This window comes from Typopeltis vanoorti, chromosome 3 (assembly GCF_054136105.1).
Source record: "Typopeltis vanoorti isolate ZY-2024b chromosome 3, IOZ_Tvanoo_1.0, whole genome shotgun sequence".
Lineage (NCBI taxonomy): Eukaryota > Metazoa > Arthropoda > Arachnida > Uropygi > Thelyphonidae > Typopeltis > Typopeltis vanoorti.
In genome coordinates, this window is record NC_143551.1 from 94,539,629 (window position 1) to 94,564,595 (window position 24,967).

Sequence of the window (24,967 nt, forward strand, 5' to 3'; positions counted from 1 at the left end):
AATAATAAACGAAAACTTATTACTTTGGATACTAAAATTGACATTATTAAATGGTTTGATAACGGAGAAAGCAAAGCAAACATCGGAAGAGCTCTAGGCTTTCGTGAATCAATTATATGAGCCATTTTAAATAAAGCGACCCAGTACTGCGAACAAGGAAAAGTGGCATCTGCATCTTTGAGTATGCAGTGTACTAGGAATAGAAGCCCACTAATGATCAAAATGGAAGATTTACTATTTCTTTGGCTAGAAGATTGTAATCAGAAGCGTATTCCCATCGACAGCAATAATCTTAGGCTCAAGGCTTTAAGCCTTTTTTCAACACTTAAAGAAAACAAATATCAAGATGTGACTGCAATATTTTCTGCAAGCAAAGGCTGGTTAGAAAATTTCAAATCTTGATCCAGAATGAAAAATGTAGGCGAAGTAGCAATGCTGATAAAGATGTTGCAGCCAGATGCTGAATTAAAGAAAATGATCGAAGAAAATGGGTATGACGATTGTCAAATATTCAACGTAGACGAAACTGGCCTATTTTGGAAGAAAATGCCAACAAAAACATTTTTAGCAAGAAAAGAACGAACCACATCTGGTTATAAAGCATCCAAAGATCACATAACACTTTTACTTGGAGGTAATGCCGAAGGCGATTTCAAATTAAAGCCAATGCTAATTTATCGAACAATGAACTCAAGGGCTTTTAGAGGCTGTAACAAACAATCCCTTCCAGTAATACGGGAATCAAATAAAAAGGCATGGCTTGCCAAACAGTTGTTTGAAGAATGGTTCACTTTGCATTTTTCTCCCACAGTTGAAAAATACTGCAATGAAAATAATTTAGCTTTCAAAGTTCTTTTAGTATTGGATAATGCCCCTGGACATCCCACTTCACTCAATGATTTAAACAGTAATGTGCAGGTTGTATTTTTACCACCGAATACGACATCTTTGATATAGCCTAAGGACCAGGGAGTCATTTCTGCATTCAAGGCTTACTATATTAGAAGGCCTTTTGCTTAGGCAATTCAAGCTACAACTGGAGATGATTCAATCACTCTAGAGGAATTCTGGAAAAAATACAATATTAAACAAGCAGTTATAAACATTCATGAGTCTTGGGAAGAAGTGACAGCCAACTGTATGAGAGCAGTCTGGAAGAATATTTTGCCTGAATCTGCAAATAATTTTGGTAGTTCTATTAATCCCATCAATGAAGTTATCGATAATATTGTTTTGATTGAAAGTGCTCTTGGCTTTGAAAATGTCGATTCAGAAAATATTCGGGAATTATTGGAATCGCATTCAAAAGACCTAAGTAACGAAGATTTTCTTGGAATTGAACATCAACAGGCATACGAAAAGGAAGAAAAAAAGGAAACTGAAGAAATGGAGGATGTATCTAAAGAAATCACTATCAAAGAACTTGAAGAATTGTTTAGGACAATTGAGAAGGCAACAGAACTTATACTAGAGATAGATCAAAATGTAGAGAGAAATATGAACGTTAGTCATGGTTCAGATAAACAAATTGATTGTTATCGCAAAATCATGGAGGAGAAAAAAAAAGCTACCACTGTTCAATTTACGTTAGATAATTTTTTTTATAAAAAATAAATATTTAGATAAGTTTTTATGCAACAAATATGTATAAATAAAATTTATAAATACATGTCACCTTAAAAAATAAATCTTTAAATTTTTATATTTTGCAGGATTCATTGTAATTATGCCCATTAATTCTTAATGTTGAATAATGCGGTTTGGATATATGCAGTGTCCATCGAGGATTAATTAACTGCATATATCAAGGGATACCTGTATAGGTATCCCTTGGTATATGTCAAGGGATACCAAGGGATATATCATGCATATATCAAGGGATACCTGTATAGGTATCTAAGGCACTTTTTACTGTATCAAGGGATACAGTAAAAAGTGCCTTAGATGATAGAAATATAAGATTTGATAATGTTGGAGTCTTGACAGGTAACAGAATGATTTGAAGGAAAATTGTAGATAGAAAGTTAGTAATGATGTAAATTTTTCATGTAGTACTATCATATCCTGTACACCCCTTGAGGGTATATATCAGGAATTTGATGATGATGATGATATTCATAAAATGACCTGGAAGTCTCCTGATGAAGACACCTTTAACCAAATTGATCATCTTTTAATAGACACAAGACACCTATGCAATTTGATGGATGTTAGAACCTACAGAGGAGCACATATTGATTCTGATCACTAATTGATTATATCAAAGATTAGAAGCAGAATCTCTAATGCAAGGAAGATATATGGGTCTCATGCTAGAAAGTTTAACAAGGAAGGATTGAAGGAATTAGAAGTTAAAGCCAAATATAGCAAGAGAATCAGTGAAAACCTGTCTGGTCTAACTATTGGTGAGAGTGTTAATGAAGCTTGGGATGTTCTTAGGGATGTCATAATGACAACAACAGACATAGTATTAGGAAAAGTCAGTGGAGTTAAGTATAACCATTGGTTTGATGCAAAATGTGAATGTGTGACTATATTAAAAAATGAGGTACATAAACAAATGCAGCAAAGAAACAATACTAGTAAAGCTGTGGAGGAATATCGTTTGGCTAGAAAAGAAGAAAAAAGAGTGCATAAGAATAGAAAGAAGAAATACTATGAGGATGAACTTAAGGAATTGGAACATTTCAGAAGTATGAATGAAAGCCGATCTTTCTATCAAAAGTTAAATAGTAGTTAGAAAGATTTACAGCCTAGAATGTTATGTAGGGATAAGGAGGGTATAATTTTGAGTGGGAATGAAAAGATACGAGAAAGATGGGCAGAGCATTTCGATGAACTATTGAATTCAAATATATGTGGTCAATTAGATGATATGGAAGAGAGCCAAGATCTAGAAGATGTTGAACCAGTACCAACAGATGCAGAAGTAGAGACAACTGTTAAAAAACTTAAGAACAATAAGGCCCCAGGAATAGATAGGACACAAGCAGAATTAATTAAAAGTGCAGGTATAGAATACTTCAAGCAGCTGTGTCAACTTATCAACAAAATCTCGATTAATGAAACAATTCCAGATGAATGGAATCTGAGCATCATATGCCCCATCCATAAGAAAGGTGATGTAATGATATGTTCTAACTATAGAGAAATTAATTTACTATGTACAACTTATAAAATTTTCTCTAACATTCTATTTAAGAGACTTTATCCCTATGTATAGAATGTTATTGGTGATTATCAATGTGGACTCCATCAAGGAAGATCTACAAATGATCAGATTTTTAATATATGCCAATTACTTGAAAAATGTAATGAATTGAAACACACCATACCACCTTTTCATAGATTTTAGAGCCGAATATGATAGCATAGATAGATCTAATTTATTTATTGCAATGGAGAAACTAGATTCAATGAAAATGTATTGCTTTAGTTAAAGCTACAGTGAGAAATACTAGTTGTCACATCAAAATTCAGAAAATGTTGTCTGATCAATATATATAAAAAATAGTGTTTGACAAGGGGATGGATTAGCTTGCTTACTCTTTAACATAGCACTTGAAAAGGTTTTCAGAGATGCTAGCATTAATACAAGAGGAACTGTTTTCTACAAGTCATTACAAATTATGGCATATGCAGACAATATCGATATTACAGGATGGACATGAAAAGCAATGGAAGAAACTTTTGTCAGTTTAGAAAAGGCAGCAAATTAACTTACAGATTAACCAAGAAAAAGCCAAGGATATGCCAGTAACTAGAAAGATTTGCGATAATCCTTCTCACATTGAAATTGATTCCTATAAATTTCAAATTGTACACAGTTTTATATACTTGGGATCAGAAGTTAATTGTAAAATGATATCAGTACTGAGATTCAGAGATGTACTCTTTCTGCAAATAGATGCTTTTGTGGACTTAGGAAACACTTAAAGTCACATCTGATCTCAAGAAAAACAACATTAATGATATACAAAGTATAATAAATTTAGTTTAATCCTTTATCCAAGTGTGTGCAAACAAAGTTTGCACCTGAAAGTATCTTCAGGACCTGGGTAAAGTGGTGCAACACCGGGTGACTCCTTGCAAAGGTGGAGCAAGCTACCAACACTCCTATTTCAGTATCTCCCATAATGCAAAACACATCTCCTTGCGGATATGTATAATATTATGCATTAAGGGAAGGGCCACTACCCAGACTAGTTTCGACCTTTATTGAGGTCTCTTCAGTGGGAGACCAGGCCCAAGTGGAGATACCGAGGCAGAAGCATTAGCAAGGTCATCTCCTCCTATCGGAGCTGCCAAACGGTGTGCCACCTTTTTATTAAATTACTCTGGATTTAGAGAAAGATGTTGAAAGTTTGTTTTTCACTTGGTCAGACTATAAATTTAGTTTAATCCTTTATCCAAGTGTGTGCAAACAAAGTTTGTGCCTGAAAGTATCTTCAGGATGTGGGTAAGGTAGTACAACACCAGGCAACTCTGAGCAAAAGGTGGACCAAGCTAACATCACTCCTATCTCAGTATCTCCCATAATGCAAAATACATCTCCTTGCTGATTTTTGCTGAAATACATCTGCTTGCTGAAGTTTGCACCTGAAAGGCGCAAACTTTGTTTGCTCACACTTGGATAAAGGATTAAACTAAATTTACTATAGTCTGACCAAGTGAAAAACAAACTTTCAACATCTTTCTCTAAATCCAGAGTAATTTAATAAAAAGGTGGCACACCGTTTGGCAACTCTGATAAGAGGAGATGACCTTGCTAATGCTTCTGCCTTGGTATCTCCACTTAGGCCTGGCTCCCACTGAAGAGACCTCAATAAAGGTCGAAACTAGTCTGGGTAGTGGCCCTTCCCTTAATGCATAACATTATTCATATCCGCAAGGAGATGTGTTTTGCAATATAGGAGATATTGAGATAGGAGTGTTGGTAGCATGCTCCACCTTTGCAAGGAGTCACCCGGTGTTGTACCACTTTACTCCAGTCCTGAAGATACTTTCAGGCGCAAACTTTGTTTGCACACACTTGGATAAAGGATTAAACTAAATTTATTATAGTCTGACCAAGTGAAGAACAAACTTTCGATATACAAAGTACTTGTAAGACTAGTGTTAAAATACCAATGCCTCTAAAAACTGGGTATTATCAATAGCAGAGAAAAGATTGCTAGGTCTGTTTGAAAGAAGAGTTCTGAGATATATTTTTGGAGCAGTACAAGAGAATGGTGTGTGGAGGAAAAGATAAAACCATGAACTATACAGATTATTTAATGAGCCAGACATTATTAAGTACATAAAAATAAGTAGATTAAGTTGGACTGGACACATTATACGCATGGATAGTAATAGTTAAGTGTTTAATGCTAAGCTGGAAGGAAAAAGAAAAATTAGAAGACCTAAATTAAGATGGGAAGATGGAGTGGTGTAAGATATTAAAGTTTAAGGAGTCAAAAATTGGAGGAATTTGGCACTGAATAAGGAAGGCTAGCAGAAGTTTCTGAAGAAAGCCACAGCACATATAGGGCTGTCGAGCCAATGATGATGATGATTGTTTATATTAGTATGATTGATCAAAATTTCATAAGTTTCCTTAAATTAAGCATTCGTACCAGGTTTTTATATAATGTAAGGAATAGGTGACTTTCCAATCAATTTGGTGCATTAAGGGAATGATCTGAGAGGGCTGATTTAACAAAACTTTGAATTTGTGTCATTCATGTTCTTTTTTAGAGATTGGAATTGTGTGTCCAGTTTTACCATTATAAGATGAGTTACAGATATCTCCTTCCTTCATCTCATCCTGGGATGAGATGAAGGAAGGAGGTATCCTTGGAGAATATAGTGAACCCATGGGAAGGATATTCTCCAAGGATACCTCCTTTCCTTCATCTGACCCCTGGGATATAAACTGAGCAACATTCTATAAATCACTGTAAAACCTATGGTTTGGCTTTTATATGCTGACGATGTTTTCATTATCTGGCCACATGGCCACAAAGCTTTACACACCTTCCTCAGGTACCTGAACAAGCATGAATGCATACAATTTGTCATTGAAATTGAAAATCAAAACTCATTTCCTTTCCTGAATACATTTGTCATACACTGCCTGAGGGAAGACTATCCATCACTGTCCACCACAAGCCCACACATCCCAGCCAATACATACATGCTAACTCTTACCACAATGCTCCACAAAACCTTTGAGTCATTAACATCCTCAAAAACAGAGCTATAACAATTTGCTCTAATGAGCAAGCTCCTAAGCAAAACTTACAAATTATTGGTAATACATTGAAAAACAATGGCTATAGAAAAAATACTACGAATAAAATTCTTCAAAAACTACACCTAAAAATGGAAATAATATAAAAAACGATAGCTGTTCCATACATTAAAGGGTATCAAATAAAATAAATAGAATGCTGTACTATTACATCTTTAATGATACTTTTAAACCACCTAAAATATTTATAAACATATTCAATTTCAATTGCTCCAAGGGTCACCCCCTCCTCAATTGTTAACCCTAGGGTATACCAAAATCCAGTGCACTTGTAACTTACCTTAAATATGAAACTGGACACACTACTCCGATCTGCAACAAAAGACACATCAAATTCAACAATTTCGGTAAATCGGCCCTTCGGATCATGTTCTTAACATACCAAATTGATTGGAAAGATACCTGTTTCTTAAATCACACAAAAATCTGATATGAACGCAAATTTAAGGAAGCTTTGTGAAGTTTTGATCAACCATCCAATTCTAAACAATAATGGTGGCCCTAAAAACCCCAAGAATGCAGAGCACACACATACACAACTTCTGTTGCAAGTTCTCCAGAAAACCCTCACTTTAGGTCTGTAAGCAATAATTTCATCTCTTATATTGGCCACATCAATACTCTTTTTGTTCTTTATTTATGAATAATATCTAGCCAAACAAATAACAGGACTCTAGCTTTGATGTAGAAGGGATTTTTTTTCTTTCCCCTTCAGAGGTCAGGTCAGTAGTGTTAACAGATGACCAAATTAGTGTGACTTTAGCATAATATGTGTATCATAACATAGCTTGTTTCTTTGTTACATGTATAACTCCAGATGATGACCTTGGTAGGTCAAAACATCGGGTAATTAATTTGGTTTATATTAAACCAAAGTTATTACCATAACACGGCAGTTGTCTCCATAAATTATCAGAATGAAGACTGAAATGTGGAAAGATAAATGGAATAGTCAACTAGAAATGCTCAAATATAAAGGTATAAGTTTTACAGTTTTTGCACTGCATAATTCAGGTCTGGTCAGAAGGGTCAAGTTCCAGTTGACTAGGGTAGACTTAAGTTGACTAGGATACTCACAGTATCCATCTGCAAAAATGAAATAAAACTGAATGTGAGACTAAAAAAAAAATTCCCTGCTAAATTTCTCTCTAGATATAAGATTTATGTAAGTGCACTTGAGAAGCAGCAGCTAAGAAAAACTGGAGAACATGCTGTTTCAGGATAAGTAGAAGTAATCATGATCATACTAACTTTAAGACATGGTTGAGAAATCAATTATGAGAATATATAAAGAGGAACCTACATATTGATCAAAGACTGCAGGGGGGGAAAAATGGCATATAACAAGGTGCAAAGAAAAAATCTGTTCAGAATGTCACAAATTATAGGTTGTAAATGGATCATTATATCAAGCAATACATAGTCCCTATTTGAGTTGTATGCAGTTAAAAGTGAAGGAGCTACATGAAGATGGGGCCAATGTAAAAATCAGGTGTGAAACAAGAGTGCATATTATCTCTGCTGTTATTAATCATCTATGTAAATGAGCTGAAGGGCTCATGAAGTACCTCAGGTTTGCAACCTCCATATTCACTTTAGTGAATATGGAAGTGGCAAACCTGAGGTGCCTGATGATGGATCATGACTTATTTCATGTAATGTACATCTGTTATATTATCTGTAGAGTGGTCCCTACTCTTTTCATCTTATGTGGTGGGAGTCTGTCTTCTCTCTCTCAGGTATTTGCCTCACCTAGTAGGCTGAAGTCCAACCCACCTGCCCAATGTGGGTTGAATTGGGACCAAAACTCCACAAATATTTGGAAAAAGCCTCTGCAACCTTACCACGTTTTTCATGCAATAACTTCGGTCCAAATTTCTAATATGTTTCTGCCTCATAATACATCTTATGCTGCATCGGTTGTTGCACAAAATGATCAGAGCTGCATTCAGGACTTAGGCAGAGGATCCTGTTTGAGAAATATATTACAGTCTCCAACACAAGTCAGTGTTACTGTGAACTATAGAAAGTATGGGATTAATCTTATAGGTGAACTTTACATAGGCACACAGAACATACAGGGATATACAGGTGAGTACTCTTGCTATTGTCTGTAAAGATGGTATAAAATTGACATTCTGGGAATTACAGAGCCCACATAGAATGGAGAAAATCATTTCAAAACACAGGATGGTAAGCTACTTGTTTATTAAGGAGGTGACTCAAAAGCATCATGAGGTAGCTGTGATACTGAAAAATCTTCAGGCAACAGCTCTTCTTGGTTATAATCCTGTTAAAGACAGAATATTTTGTATTAAGGTTCATCCAACCAATGTATCAATCGTGGTAGTTTACAGGATATTATGATAGTACTCACATGAAAAGCTACAGCATTACTAACTTCTGATCAAAAATTTTCCTCCAAATTAATCTGTTATCTGTCAAAATACAGTCAAGACTCCAACATATCAGATGTTACATTTTTGTCTTCTAAGGCACGTTTTACTGTATCAATTGACCTACATCGTGGGTCTTTTTTCCTGCAAACCTAGCAAAGAACATTTGTTTTGATCATCTTTCCTCTCCCATTCTATTTAAGTGACCATACCAACTGAGATTAGCTCTGCTGACACATTCTTGAATGCTAACAATGGCCAGTTCTTTCCTAATATCTTCATTTTTAACATGATACTGCCATTGATGCCATCTGTTCACTCCCCTAATCTAGTTAGAAACTCCAAATCAACTCCAAGGAAGTTTTCAGAATCTTGTAATGTTTCATCAAACAGTAACATGCAAAAAATTTATTCCACTGTTATTAATAGGTTATAAGATCAATTTCATTGATGATTATTACAATGACTGTTTAAAAAAAATTAACTTACCCTGGAAACCAGCTATGCTCAGTAGAAGATCGGCCTACAGTGATTAGGTGTTGAGCTTTATACACAGTAATTGTTTCATGAACATAACCATTTGGATTGACATAGGTGCCTTGGGGTCCTTCTAGAGACATACTGAAAATATCACTGCGGTCTGCGGTATAAGAATCGCAGTCTCTGCACTGAAGCACTGTATACTATAAGGATATAAAAATTTCTAAAATGATACGTTTTAATAAATAATTCAGTGAGATATAGATGAAATAAAATGATATAATTATTAGCAAATATCTGAAAAACAAGCACTTAAAAGTAAATCTGTATGTACATTTTATTACTAGCAATATTAAAACAAATTTTTAATAAGTCAATCAACCATGTTTTTGGATATGACAGAGCAACAAAACAAATAAAAGTCAATTCTGTTCTAGAAATGAGTTAACAATGTTCATCATCTAAAATAATTGCTGCCAAATGGTGGCATTTATTTCAAATGATGACCAACAGGCAATATGTGCAAGGAAGCAAAAAAAAAGCTCCTACTAACTTAAGAGATTCAGCTTTGAGATCTTGGAAGCTGCAAAGCTTCAAAGATCTCAAATCTCCAAGCTGTTGATCCCTTAACAGCGCTTTGAGAGCCATTAGGATTAACTGTGGTCGAACGACTTTTGTGCCACTTGTCTTTACATGTACTCTGTTACTTCGAATTTTCTTCACTGTACTAGGATATTTGATCTTTTTTTTTTTTTTTTTTTTTTTTTTTTTTTTTTTTTGCTAAACAATTTATTTCTTGTGTCGCTTTCCAAAAATAGGAGTTTCACACTGCCAAAATAAATAATCAATCCTGAAATGACCATAGATCAGCCTTTGCAATGAATATACTTTAGTAATAGTTAATTTCCTCCACTTTACTGACAGTATAGATTCTCCTTTTCATGAATTTTCAAATGTTTGTTTACGTTTAAAATATTTTGTCAAATATTTATATTTTTAAATAACATTTAGTGAAATAAATGTGACATTTTGCTTTCTTTCTTTGCAAGATACCTTTATATGGATTGTCACATTTCAATTTCAGGAACGATTTATTTATTTATTTATTTATTTATTTTTTTTTTTTTTTTTTTTTTTTTTTTTTTTTTATGAACAACAAATGATTATAAACTGCATTACTCGGTTTCCGATATTGTATCTTTTTTTAGTATCAAAAATTTATACCTAATGGTATTTTATCAGACTCTTTGCCTTCTTCTTTTGCTGAAAATTGCAATAGAGAATTTTTTTTGTTTTGTTTTTTTTGTAGGATGCACATTACTGTAATATCCAGTGCTTAACCACTGTAGATATGTTGAAAATATAATAGGAAGGATATCCTGTATGGAATGATTAAAAATTTATGCTCATTTTTAGGATTTTTTACTGCAATCCACCCCCCTCTCCTGTCCTGGAACTGAGTTGCATAACTACTTTAAATTTCTATAGCTTTGAAAGCTTTCAGACGGTATTCAAAATCTCTTATTTCAGTTTACCGTTTTGACAAAAGAAATAAAGCAATAATATTGTTGTATATCGAAGCTTCTAATTCTGTACTCTTTCTCTGAATCTGAAATCAGCGGTCTGCTGAAATTATTCTAAGATTTAGAAATACTATGCTGTATTTTCAACATGTAAAACCCACACAAAGAAATTTCAATTGTGTTATTTCTGTTTCTTTTTTTTTTAAAAAAATCTAAATATTACTACTTCTATTTCTGCTGACTACTATTTCTGAAATATGTCTTAGAAATGCTACAATAATCCTCTTACCTAGAGGAAAAGCTAAAAGTCTTAGATTACTCTTTTGAGAAACACAAGACGGAAAGTTTCCTAGAAGTCGCTAAATTGCCTTTCCACTAAATTGCCTCAAGCAAGAATGTCTTGTTTCGTTTTCTGTTGTTCAGATATCCTAACACAGTAAAACTGACATTTCTTTTACCGGCTGATGAAGTATTTATGCCAAAAATGATTTCTTTATTTATAGTGATCAGTTTCACTTTTATTATCGAAAAATTCTAAATTATTTGATAATTATCTTGAAAAAAATTACTGCTATTGCTGTTGCTGCTCTTGCTTGCCATCTCATAAATGAATTGTATATTGGGTATACTTTAATATTCCTTTCTGCCCAGTAACAAGTTGTAGACTAACGGAGATTACCAACTCCCCCCACACACACACACACCACTGGGAACCAGATCAAAAGAACATGCCCAGAAGACAGCACACTAAAGTACCTCGTGCAATAACTGAATATTTTACAGGCAGAAACTCCTTGTTCTGTTTTTCCATCTTTCTGATTGATTAGCAGACATTCGAAGCATATTCTGATATTGTATTTGTAGGATGACAGTGTTTTTAAATATTAATTTCCCCTATTAGCCAAGGTCACATAACTTCCTGATTTATAATAATAGGGAAATAATATGTATGTTTTCTTATTTATAATTTGCAATTTATAATAATCAAAATTTAGTTTCTGTGTCGAAAAAATTAAACGTTATGTGGAACAATTATTATGGAAAAATCATGAACGAAATAAAAACTGTACCTATGTTTCATAACAGCTTTCGGGCGTCTGGTAATGTTGAAACGGGAAGGGGGGGGGGTTATGCTATCAAAGTCGAAATAAAGTTCATTTGTATTGTGAAAGGAAATGAAATTTCACATTTGATGTGTTTGATATACATATTTTGAATGATAAAAATAAGCAAATGTATCACTTACTTTAAAAATTGGAGAATAAAATATCTGAATTATGCAGTAAATATCTATAACTGTTAATTTCATTTTGTAATGACCAATTATACAGGGAAACCAAGAAAGTGAAAGTACAAAGAACAGTAGATTACTATATAATTTAAAGAAAAAATTTAGTGATATAATTAAAGAATTTCACGTTATTCTCTATAAAGCAAAGTTGCTCAAGCATGTCCTAAAGGAAATCTGTTAAGTATTATTCGATTTCGATGGTTTTGTACAAAAATAAAAATAATATAATCTGGAACGTTGGCAGTCGGTTTTATTTTCTATTTTTAAAAGAATATTTCAAATAATTATCATGAATTAATTTCTTCGAGAACAAAGAATAATGTTGTGTCTAGAAAGCGATTAGAAAAAAATTAGCGCAAAAAATTAAAAATGAAATTGGTTCTCCAAGGTAAGACAATATTTAAGTGAAGAAATTGTGCAAGACCTTTATTTTGTCCAGAAATTAAAATTGTATTGTACAATTTTAAATCAATAAAAAGAGAAAACAAAAATATAAATAATTTCTCTATTTTTAGTCTATCCTATATAACTAAAATCCAGTTGACCAGCATAGAACAAGGATGTGCTTTTCTTGTTATGGCAACTGAGAGGTAGCTAGGAACGTGAGATAATCCGATTAACCATTCTCTTCAGCATGAGGGTTTATCACACCTTCTAATGGACAGGATGGTCAAATTGCACTTCTTATCCTGGTTCTTTAAACAGGTGGGCTGAATCATATCCAGATTTAGTTGGACGTCTATAGATGTCCTGGCCTGGAAGGTTAAGCAATGTCAGTAAATAACTGAACATTTTCTGTCAAATTGTTTCCTGTATCACTGATATACAAATTAAACAACAGAGGATCAAGTACTGAGCCCTTTGGTACATCGCTGGTCACTTGCCTTCTCCTGGACTCAAATTCTTCATAAACCATTCTTTGATATCTATCAGTCACCCTCTAATCCAATAGGATATTATATAGGATAATAAATGAAAATAATATCAAATGACAAATATTCAACTTATTTTTAAATTTTAATAAAGTCAGAATCTTTGGATGAGTAGGAGGAAAGAAATAGTCACTGTATAAAATAAATCTCAGGAAAAGAAAGTCATTCCTCTAATTTAGGATTAAGTATGGTTAGTTTAAAGCTTTCCTATTAATGGATGTTCACTGTTCAGTTCACTTATATTGAATAATAGTTGCTACTATTACTCTCACATGTGATTAAAATAATTATGCTTTTTTTCTTTAATATTTATTCGACACACAAGCGGTACAAGAACTTATAGCACATCAGTGCTGTACATGGGGTAAGGGCAAGGATTGAGAAAGAAGGAGTTGCAGGGGAAAGAGTGATGTCAGGAGGTCGAGTTAATCTTTAGGTGTTGTAACAGAAATGTCATCTGGATGAGAGAGATATGGAAATACAGTTGAGCAGAAGTTGCATCTAACAGCTTTAGCAAATGACCAGAGGACATTTAGACAGGTTGCAAATTGTCTGCTATTGGTCTTTATGAAGTTTTATTATAATTAAAATATTTAAAATATCATAAATAAAATATATTATACAAATATTATGAGTCTACAAGATGACTCATGAAAGCTAACAACAATATTAAGAACAATAAATACATGGAATTTGACCTGCTATGAAATAAATTAGGGACTATGCCTTATGTTGGGATAACTGCACATAAAGAAGACCAAGATTTTTTTCTTTTTATCAATACTCCTATTTTTTAATGTGGTAATAATGCCAAACTTTTTGTCAGGAGTGGTGAAATGCACTAGCACAAAGTTATTAACCAGTATGAATGGGTTTTCTGTACATATTCAGTGATTGCTACCTGCTTCTCTAATAATTAACATGCCCAAAAAGATGAATTTGTGATAGAGTTTATTTTATTTTTTAATGAAAACTATTTAGAAAATCTAGAAAGCCATTCAGATCACTGTGTGTTTTCCATACAATGCTTATGTAATAACATCAGGTGGCTGGTTTCAGAACAGCTTGTCTTAAGGTGGCTGTTTCAAATTTTTTTCCATATATATATATATATTTGCAACTAGTGATGTCAATGAAGAACCTATAGCTAGATGATATTGTTGGTTATAGATCATCTTTTTTCTTTACCATATGAAGTAATGAGTCTTGACCAATTGTCAATCCCATCTTCTAATGGTATGACCCATTAGAAGATGGGACCAATCCATTAGTTTGTCACAAAAGAAACTATGGTGAGCGAGTACTGCTTGTATATATATGTAGCAAGAAGAAATGCAAAATAGCACTATATATATATATATATCAGAAAATCAGCTAACGCCTTTTTATTCCCGTATATATGGGAGTAGGCGAGGCCATTTAGCCCTATCTAACTTTTGGAGACTGAGTGGGCAGTTCAATCTCCACTGGTACCCAATCAGAGACAGATGGCCCAAGGCTATCACTAATTAAGCGGTACGCAGTGAAGAGAGACGGCTCAAATGTGCCGCCATCTCGTGGTCCCTAACCTTAACACAATATATTTAATGTCTGAAATAATGTGGGTTCTACGGTCGATTTTCTTGAGTTTACAGGACGAAAAACCCGAGTTTCCGGGAGGAAAAACCTGCTTGCCCGTGCCAGAGATCGACTAACTCGGGAACCGGTCGAAAAAAGGCTTAGAAAAATTTCCTCTAGTCGCCGACTAGACTCGAAACCAAGACTTCCTTCGTGCGGCCAAGCGCGGTGGTGTGCAAACGCCACATCCACTGAGCTACACAGGCGCTATATATATATATATGTATATATACATATATATATATATATATATATATTCTGCTGAATAGTGATCAGCTTCACAGTCATCTGACCAGACCATTTAAACTGACTGGTTTTGAATTTGGAAATGGAATAAATATTGCAGAGCTTAAAGATCAAAGCTGTGTATTTGGGAGGAGATCTCCATGTAGCCTTTTAATGAATGCAGAGAGCTGACCACATGGCATGAATGAATAGAATTTACACACCTGCTGAGAGATAATTGCTTAAGGCAGCATGTGATGGAGAGGACTAGGGGTGGGAAAGTATTGAACCTCGTCATAAGATCAGAAGACCCTATCCATAACCAAGGTGACAACATTGCCTCCAATTGGTGAAAGTGACAATGCAGTCTTGGCTTGGGAGATTGTAAACCATGAGGAATATTCAATTAAGAAGGGGTATTTGTGGAACCACAAAGCAGGTGATTATCACATGCTTAGGAAGGTGACAACATTGCCTCTAATTGGTGAAAGTGACAATGCAGTCTTGAGTTGGGAGATTGTAAACCATGAGGAATATTCAATTAAGAAGGGGGTATTTGTGGAACCACGAAGCAGGTGATTATCACATGCTTAGGAAGAAGCTTAAATCTGTACCACAGGACAAAACATTACAGGGTAAGGATGTGCATTAGTAGTGCATGGGATATAGTTAAGTTATATTAAATTGTACACCTAAGGTAAGTAGGGTTAATGAGATAGGAGTTAGATGGATGAGTAATCTCATTAAGCACGAGCTTCAGAAGAATAAAATGCTGTGGAGGATATATAAAGAGAAAGGTGACCAGCAAACTCATGATGCATCATTCTTATATAATGTGATCCATATAAGTGATGAATAAGATATACATCCCTGTCTTACATTTGATTTTAGATCAAATCTTTTTCCTGTGAATAATTTCCTGATCCCTTCAATTCTAACTGCTAAATTAACAACTTAAACATAGATTATATATTGCCAGTATAATGTTCCATTTACCCCATATAACGGTAATGTTTTGAAAAGCTGTTCTCTGAGCACCTCGTTATATGCCTTTTCCAGATCTACAAAACATGAGTATAGACTGCATTATTCCCATGATTATATGCTAATATATAAATTTCATGCTAAATTTCGTATCTAAAAAAAAAGTGTTCATTATTTTTAGATATTTTTTTCTTCTAAAAACTCCACTAATGTTTTTACTCTTTCATTTCTGGTGACAATACCATTAATTCCCACAGATGCTTCATTTGGAACTATATATATTCAGTATTAGCGAAAACGTACAAAATATTTTGCAAACCAGCATGAAAAATTAGAAAACAATGTTGGTTCTAAACAGAGAAGAAATTGGAGAGGTAAACATAAAAAGGGGTATCTCTCAAGGAGACTCATTATCTCCTTTATTGTTTATTTTGTCAATGATCCCCTTAACTAGAATTTTAAATAAAACTGCCCATGGTTATCAAACTGCGCAAGAAAGTACAAAGATATCTCACCTTTTATACATGGAGACGATCTGAAGCTGTATGCAAAATCAGAGAATGAACTCTGCTCATTGCTTAATACCGTGCACATATTCAGTCAAGATATATCAATGGATTTTGGCTTACACAAATGTGCAATTGCTGGAATAACAAGAGAAAAGTTTGAAGATCTACATGAAATCAAGCTGCTCAATGGCAAAAAAATCACGGCAATAAAATTCGAAGACAGCTACAAATATTTGGGAATTTTAGAAGCATCAGAAATTCTGCACAATAAGCTCAAAGAAAAAACTAGAGCAGAATACATAAAGCAGCTAAGAAAACTCTTTAAGTCAATGCTTAATGCTAGAAATTTGATAAAAGCAATTAACACCTGGGCCATACCTGTTCTGAGATATTCAGCAGGCATTGTTGAATGGACCCAGCTAGAGGTGGAAAATTTAGACCAAAAAACTCAAAAATTAATGACAATGCACCATGCCCTCAATCTTCACAGTGACAATGATAAACTATACCTATTACTCAAAAACGGAGGGAGAAGATTATTACAAGTAAAGCAAGTTGTTGAAGAAGAAAACGAAATCTGAATGATTATCTGCAGCAAACAACAGAAAATTTTCTAACTGAGATAAGGAAAGAGGGTTTATTTAAACCCATGGAGGCAAAATTGGAGTACAAGACCAACCAAGTAAAAGTGAGAACTGAAAGATGGAAAAATAAGGCATTACATGGAAAATCACAGCATAGAGGACAACAGTGACTGCAACTTGACCTGGCAATGGTTGAAAAATGGAGCACTAAAGAAAGAAAGAAACAAAGTGGGTAATTTTTGCAGCACAAGAACAGGCCATTAAAATCAACCTTATGATGGCAAAAATACAAAAAAATTCAAGAAGACAGTAAATGCAGATTATGCAATGAGAAGGAAGAAACGGTAGACAACATTATAAGTGGGTGCAGCAAAATCACACAAACTGAGTACCGTAAAAGGCACAATAATGTAGCTAAGATAATTCACTGGAATTTATATAAAAAAGTATAGGTTTAAAGTATATAAAGACTACTGGAAGCATAAAGTTGACCAAAAAGTGATTGAAAATGAAAAAGCTAAAATACTCTCAGATTTCAAAATCCAGGCTGACAAAAAGCTTGGAACGTAATACACCTCATATAACAGCAGTTGAAAAAAGTGAAAACAAGGGTGTTCAGTTTATCGAAATATCAGTACTACCAGGAGATAGCCGAATTGCTGAAAAAGAAACTGAAAAAATTTATCGTGAGTTGCAAGTCAATGAATTTGACAAAAGAAAACGAAAGTTGTTCCCATAATAATAGGTGCTTTAGGCACCATCCAATGTTTTGACATTGAAAAAACATCTAGACATACTTGAATTAGATGGATTAAAAACTGGGCAACTGCAAAAGGCCGCTTTGTTCGGCACAGCATTCATATTCAGAAGATACTTCCATAACTCATAGGCCCTTGGGTAGGGCTAGAATTAGTGGAATATAACCAGCCTTTTACTTAAGGCTGAGAAAACACAATTAAATAAAAAAATAATTTCAATGAAGCGCGTGGGCCACTAAGCTATATTGCAGTATTTAGAATTGCTGGGATCAATTCTTACAAGGAATGCTGCATATTTGATACTTTACATAAAATCCTATAACAATAAATATTAAATAGACATACTTCTTCCACCATCTACCAGCGCCAAGTGGTACTTAAGTACTAGTACTAACGTCACAGGTAGATGGATGAAGCAGTAGTTCATTCGAGTGTGCTGTCTAGTGCCTTCAAGATACATCTTGAAGGTTCTCGATACTTCGTTATTTTCATATAAATACAAGAGGATCTCATCCACAGTCAGTCAGTCAGTCAGTCATGAACAGCATGATATTCATGTATAAGAGCACGCAGGTTAATCGTGTTAGTCATAGCCTATTGTGATTTTATATTGCCAGAAGTTTTTCATTAGTGTGAGACATATTCAGTGGATAATAACCATTACACGGCCATTTTGGATCATTTTTTGGGTTCACCTTACATCACTATGGCGTCTATGAGTAAAAAACGTAAATCAAGTGATTCTTGTCGGGTTTTTAATGAAAAGTGGACCAATTTGTACTTTTTTGTGCCGATCGACAATAAGCCAGTATGTTTAATTTGTCGTGAGTCAGTGTCAGTATCAAAAGAATACAATATAAAACGATGCTATGAGACAAAGCATGCGTCCAATTTCAATCGCCTTCAAGGGCAGTTTCATGTGGACAAAGTGAACTGTCTCCAAATTGATTTAAAATGCTAGCAGGGTACATTTAAAAGGCAGAGGGAAGAGAGAGAGCGAAGCGTGGGCAAAGTAAGTTATGTAATAGCTGAAAAAATTGCTAAAAAATCAAAAGCCTTCTTTGACAGCAAGAGTTTGTGAAAGAGTGTCTGATCACTGATGGGAATATTCTGTGCCCAAATAATAAGAAAGTGTTTAAAAAACCGAGTTTGTCTGGGGTAACTGTAGCACGATGTGTCGAAGAACTTGCCAATGACATTGAAGGAACTTTAAAAAAAACGGTCGTCAGAATTTACGTCATATTCACTTGCTTTAGATGAGAGCACAGATGTGAAGGATACAGCACAACTGCTATCTTTGTCAGTGGCATTGATCAACAATTCAATGTGACAGAAGAACTGCTAGTGCTTTCATCGTTCCCTTCACGTATGAAGGGAACGATGAAAGGCACTGATATTCTTGAAGCTGCCAAGAAAACGCTCCAGCGTTTCGACCTCAGCTTAACTAACCTTAAGGGTGTGGTAACTGATGGTGCCCCCTGCTATGGTGAGAAAGAATGAAGAGTTTGTTGTGCTGCTATGGAAAGAATTGGAATTAGAATGAAAAGATTTCGTCCATTACCACTGTTTAATCCACCAGGAGAATCTGTGTGCAAAAACTATTGGATTTGAGAATGTCATGAAAGTTATTGTGACTGTCGTCAACATTATTAGGACAAGAGGATTGAATCATCATCAATTACACGAGTTTTTGACCCAAGAGTGCAAAGCAGATCATGGCGATGTGGTTTATTATAGTGATGTGCATTGGTTGAGCAGAGGGAAGGTTCTTAAAAGAGTCTTTGACTTAAGGAGCGAAATACACCAGTTCATGAAAACCAAGGGGAATCCGATTGTGGAATTTAACAATCTAAAGTAAATGACAGATTTTGCCTTTGTGATCGACATCTCGTTTCATATGAATGACCTAAATACGTGTCTACAATCCAAAGATCAACTAGTACACACTCTGTTTCATCACATGAAAGCTTTTGTGGCCAAGCTCAAACTTTGGGAGGCACAATTCGCAAAAAAAATGACTTAACTCATTTTCAGCTTCTTGCTGAGTCCAACTGTTCGTCTCTTGATGAATACGCTACAAAATTAGCCATATTGCGAAGCGAGTTCAAAAAGAGATTTAGTGATTTTTGTAACCAACAGTCTCCTTTTGATTTATTTTCAATGCCATTCAGTGTCAATGCTGCCGAAAATGCCAGGCTCAGTACAAATGGAGCTGCTTGAACTCCAAAACAACTCTTCTTTGAGAGAAAAATTATTCAATGTGCCCTTGCTTACATTTTACAAAGACTACATTTCTGAGGACATATTCCCTAATCTTTGCCAGCATGCTTTGAAGATGTGCGCTTTGTTAGGAAGCACATTCTTATGTGAGCAATTCTTCTCCAGAATGAAGCACGTGAAGTCCAAAATAAGAACTCAGATTACAGACCAACATCTCAAGAATACTCTGCGCATAGTGACTTACAACATTGGTGCCAACATCAACAAGCATGTCAAGGAAAAACATTGCCAAGTTGCTCATTGACATTGTAAAAAATTAATGTTTTCTTCATTAAATTAGCTTTTTTCAAGTATTGATTGTATTTACTTATCATGAACCCAACTCCTACCTACGTTCTATAAACTGAGTTTGTTTATTTTTATAGGATTTTATGTAAATTATCAAACACAGCATTCCTTGTGAATCTGGATCATCTTACATTCTAAATTCATTCTAAATACCGCAGTATAGCTTAGTGGCCCGCAGGCTTCACTGAAATTTTTAATGCGGCCCGCACTGTCTGATAGGTTGAAGACCCCTGATCTAGATCATCCTAGTGTATACAGTATTCCCTTCTCTTGCAAACTGACATAATTTAGATGAAGAAAGAACAACTGACATCTGACAACTGATTATGTCCATCATCTACACTAAAGCCATTCTGGAAAGGCAGACCATGCCACTGACAATGATTATTGTAAAGAAATCTCCTTATTATAGAGAAGCATACAAATCTGATAGGATGTTCTTGGAATCTGTCTCCACCAAATCTAAATCTGCAAGACAATCTTCAAACTTTTAGCAGAATAAACAAGATCCCATCAGCTCATTGCTGTATCCAGGGCAACAGATAAGACCTTGGAATCCCACTTTTTTAAATTTGCTCTTTGTCTGCCTTCCAACTGGTGTGACAATATCTACAGAAAGTATGTATATCTTTGTACCCATGAAGATGCCTTGATGACCAAGGCAAACATGTTCTCCTATAAACAACATTACTTATGTTATTTAGAGATACCAGATGAGTTAAAGTAAAATGAATGACAAAAGTGTGAGTCCCAAAGAAGATAGCATAAAAGAGTGTGAAAGATGAGAACAGCAAGGTGGATTTAATGAAAAAGATTAAGTATTTACATGTAGTCTTTCACTAAAGTTATAAGCATGAGCTAGAGTGATTAGAGGAGCATTTAGCAGTATTATAGTACAGAAGAGGAGAAATGAGAGATGAGACTAAACAATAAAAAAAGTATTAATGAGAGGAAAAGGAAGAATAAGGCAGCATACTGTATGGCAATTCTATGAGTACAGGTAAAACTGAAGTGTGCATGATGAAATTATGCTTTTCTGGTACAAAGATTAAAGATCACAGAGACCTTACTAAAATGCAAGAGAGCATTTATAGAGATCATAGGTCATTTCTACACATTTGTAATGTGTAGAGTTCACAATTCTGGATAGCACAAATGATTTAAAAGGTAATAAGCATGGAATACTAAAGGTTGCCGAGGATCTTAAAGATAACCTGCAAAAGTTGGCTAGTGAATTTGTCTATTATTCGCTTGCTATGGATGAAAGTACTGACGTGAAAGATACTGCACAACTTTTAATATATGTAAGATGTGTTAATAAGAATTTCGAGGTGACAGAGGAGCTTGTTGGCGTGTGTTCAATGAAAGGAAGAACAACAGGAAAGGAAATCGCAGAAAATGTAAAGATGTGCATAAAAACGAAAACCTATCCTTAAATTTCAAGAATTTAGTAGCAGTTTGCACTGATGATGTCCCATCTATGTGTGGAAAAAATGATGGTGCTGTAATATTTATTGAACAGTATGCAGGTAAACCATTGACAGAATTTCACTGCCTAATTCATCAGCAGGTTTTGTGTTCAAAGGTTTTGCAGTTTGATCATGTGATTAAAGTAGTATTTGCTCTGGTCAACTATATTCGAGCTTGAGGTTTGAAACATAGAATGTTTCGGGCATTTCTAGCAGAAAATGATGCTGAGTACGGGGATCTACCATACCACACTGATGTACGCTGGTTGAGCCCCGGTAAAGATTTGTCACGCTTTATCACTCTAAAAAATGAACTAGTTGAATTTTTGGAATCTCAAGAAGATATGGAAAAATTCCCAGAAATAATGGATGAAGAATGGAATCGAGATTTATTTTTCTTATGTGACATTTTGGGTCACTTGAATTACCTTAACTTACAGCTTCAAGGAAAAAATAACTTTGTTTTTCAGTTAATGTCTCTTATAAAGGCATTCAAAATGAAATTAAGTTTGTTTGAAAATCAACTTGCTAAGGGGGATATGTCACATTTCTTAACTTGTCGACAGAATATTCCATCAGAATATCATTCAATGGTGGGTGGAAAATATAAGAAGTACATATCACTTCTAAGTGAGGAGTTTCAGAAAAGAATGCCATTGAGTAATGAAGACTAAGTCTGCATAAAAGTGATTGAGGATACATTTTATGTTGAAGCAGGAAATCTACCTGTCGAACTCCAGATGGAAGTTATTGATCTCAAGTGTTCTGAAAACTATTGGGTCAAGCATAGGGAGAGTTACTTTACAAGAGTTTTATTCTATTCTGGATCAGGATAAATTTAAAAGTTTGTTGAATACTGCCTACCAGGTATTTTGTATGTTTGGGAGCACATATACTTGTGAACAAACATTTCAGTCATGAACTTGAACAAAACCAAACAGTGTTCATCTTTAAGCGATATCAATTTAGAGGCCATATTAAGAACAGCCACTTCAAACATGACACCAAACTTTGATAAAATAGTGGTAACGAAGAAATGCAATGTGTCACATTGTGACATTCAGTCACTGATATTTCACTGAGAATGAGTGTGATATTCTCAGTGAAATTATTAGTAAACTTTGTGTTTATGTTGAAGTGGTTTTTATTGAGAAATGTTGCAGCTATATCTGTTTGTAAATAAATTTAATATAATTTTAATTGCAACTCTCTAAAAAATTTACATATGCATATTAATTAGTATTTATTGTAGACCTACTAACACATTTACTTAAGTTTAGCTGCAGTGGACTAGTCTAAGATTCAAGGTTCCGAAGTGATCTGGCCCTTGGTCAGGTGGTCCAAGTTGGGTTTGGCCCTCAAAGACAATCAAGTTGTGCAGACCTGATCTAAGGGATATTGTATTTTCAAGGAAGATAGAGAGAATAAGACTACTGGTGAGGTATTACTACAATAAAAGAAGAAATGCAACCAGCAAGAATAAAACTTCAATAAAAAAGTACTATTCAGAGACATCTGAAGCTATTTGGTATGAGACAGGAGCCACATTAGGTACTGGTTTATATACATAAACCAGTACCTAAGCCAAAACTTAGGTACTGGTTTATACTCATAGTAAAATTTAATGGAATTATACAGCACAGAGAAATAACTAAACAGCAGCTTTAATCATTCCAATATTCTGTCTCCATAACAGAGACATCTTCAGGAATATAATATTAAAATTGTAATAACACACAGAAAAACATATTATAAGTGGAAGAAATTAGACCATTTACAGCCTAAAGTACTATGAGGGGCACCCTCTGTGGGAGCTGTTGGATGAGGAGGGGGGGGGGGGGGTCTAAGAATTAAATTCCAAAATCTTGGAAAGTTTTAAAATTATTGGTAGTCTATCCAATGATTCATCAGTTTTCATAACATGTCCAAAGTACATCAACTTCTGTTTAGCAATCATTGCCTCCAAGGAGCATTCTGTCTTTATCTACTCTATGACATAAAATGATAAGGTTTTTTTGTAACGTTTTTGTATCATGTTTTCTGTCAAATTATTTGAAACGTTTTGAAACTTAGAGGCTACCCTGAGTGTCAAGTCTTCAAAATTTGAGTCATCAGAATTCAAGGAAAACTGGCCTACCAGTCCGCAACTCGGGGGGGGGGGGGGGGGGGGGGGGATAGGCATCAGAGGGAGGAGCCCCTTAGTACTCTCAAAAATCATCTTATTGGTCATTCTTGCAGTCCATGGGATTTTTAATAGTCTCCTTCACATCCATAATTCAAATAAATCAATTCACTTTCTGTTTTTCTTCTTAATAATTCAGCTTTCACATCCATACATACCTACTGGAGATACCATTGCTTTGACAATTCTAACTTTCGTCATCTTACTCACACCTCTATCTTTCATAATTTTTGTCAGGTTTAAGATTGCTTTTTTTTTTTTTTCCCATGACTATCCTTCTTTTGAACCACTCTCTAGTTGGTCGTCCATGTCTTCCCCTCAACTTTCCATGACTGAGGTGACAGACAGAGAGAAATGGAGAAGCGCTGCTCATCTGCTGCAACCCTCTTGCTAGAGGATGCTACCGGACAACGATCCTTCTTTTAATTTCATCTTCACATTTATCATAATTTCTGATTCTGGACCATAAATCATAACTTGTAATAATTTCTATTTTATTTCCCTCTATAAATTCATTTAAATTGCCAGAATCCATCACTTTTATTTTGATGACATTTAAATTAGGCTCGGCTTTGTTACTTTCTCTCTTAACTACTCCAGATCTTCCTTAGTTTTTGCTATGAGAATTGTATCATTGCATATCTTAAATTATTTATTTTTCTGCACCAATCTTAATTCTGGCCAGATCTTTGTCTAAGTTAGCCATTCTCATTATATATTCATTATAAATATGAAGAAGATGGGGCGACAGTTACTCAACAAATTCTCTCCTTTCAAATTCTCCTTCAATATTATTATCCTTCTTGTACAAATCCTCTACATACTCTTTCCATCTTGTTTTTCAAATTTTCTTAAACTACTTTTTACAACTCCTAATCTAGGGATAAACTTCCCTGTAATGTTATTTATTTTTCTAAACAAATTTCTCGTTCTACCCATAATATTGGGATTCCATTACTGGAAACTTATTAGGAAGAATATTTGGGAGCAATGGAATGTTTAGGGGAAATATTGAAAGTGGGAAAATTAGTTTAAAATCCTTTAAAAAAACACCTGGTTTTTTAAAGGATGATGTGGAGGTTTTAGGGGATGTAGAAATCTTGAAATTTTTTCCAGAGATAGAAAAGCAACTTTGATGTTATGTTTGTTTAGTAATA

The 24,967-nt window shown here is 34.5% G+C and overlaps 1 protein-coding gene across 1 annotated transcript in view; it reads right to left on the reverse strand.

Annotated features, from left to right (window-relative positions):
• LOC150108394 (protein cereblon-like) overlaps nucleotides 1-24,967 on the reverse strand; it is a 293,909-nt gene that overhangs the window by 101,371 nt on the left and 167,571 nt on the right. Inside the window, exon 8 of the mRNA XM_090415815.1 lies at nucleotides 9,178-9,371. Within this exon, the coding sequence (XP_090271941.1) occupies nucleotides 9,178-9,371 (194 nt within the window). The remainder of the gene's footprint in view (nucleotides 1-9,177; nucleotides 9,372-24,967) is intronic.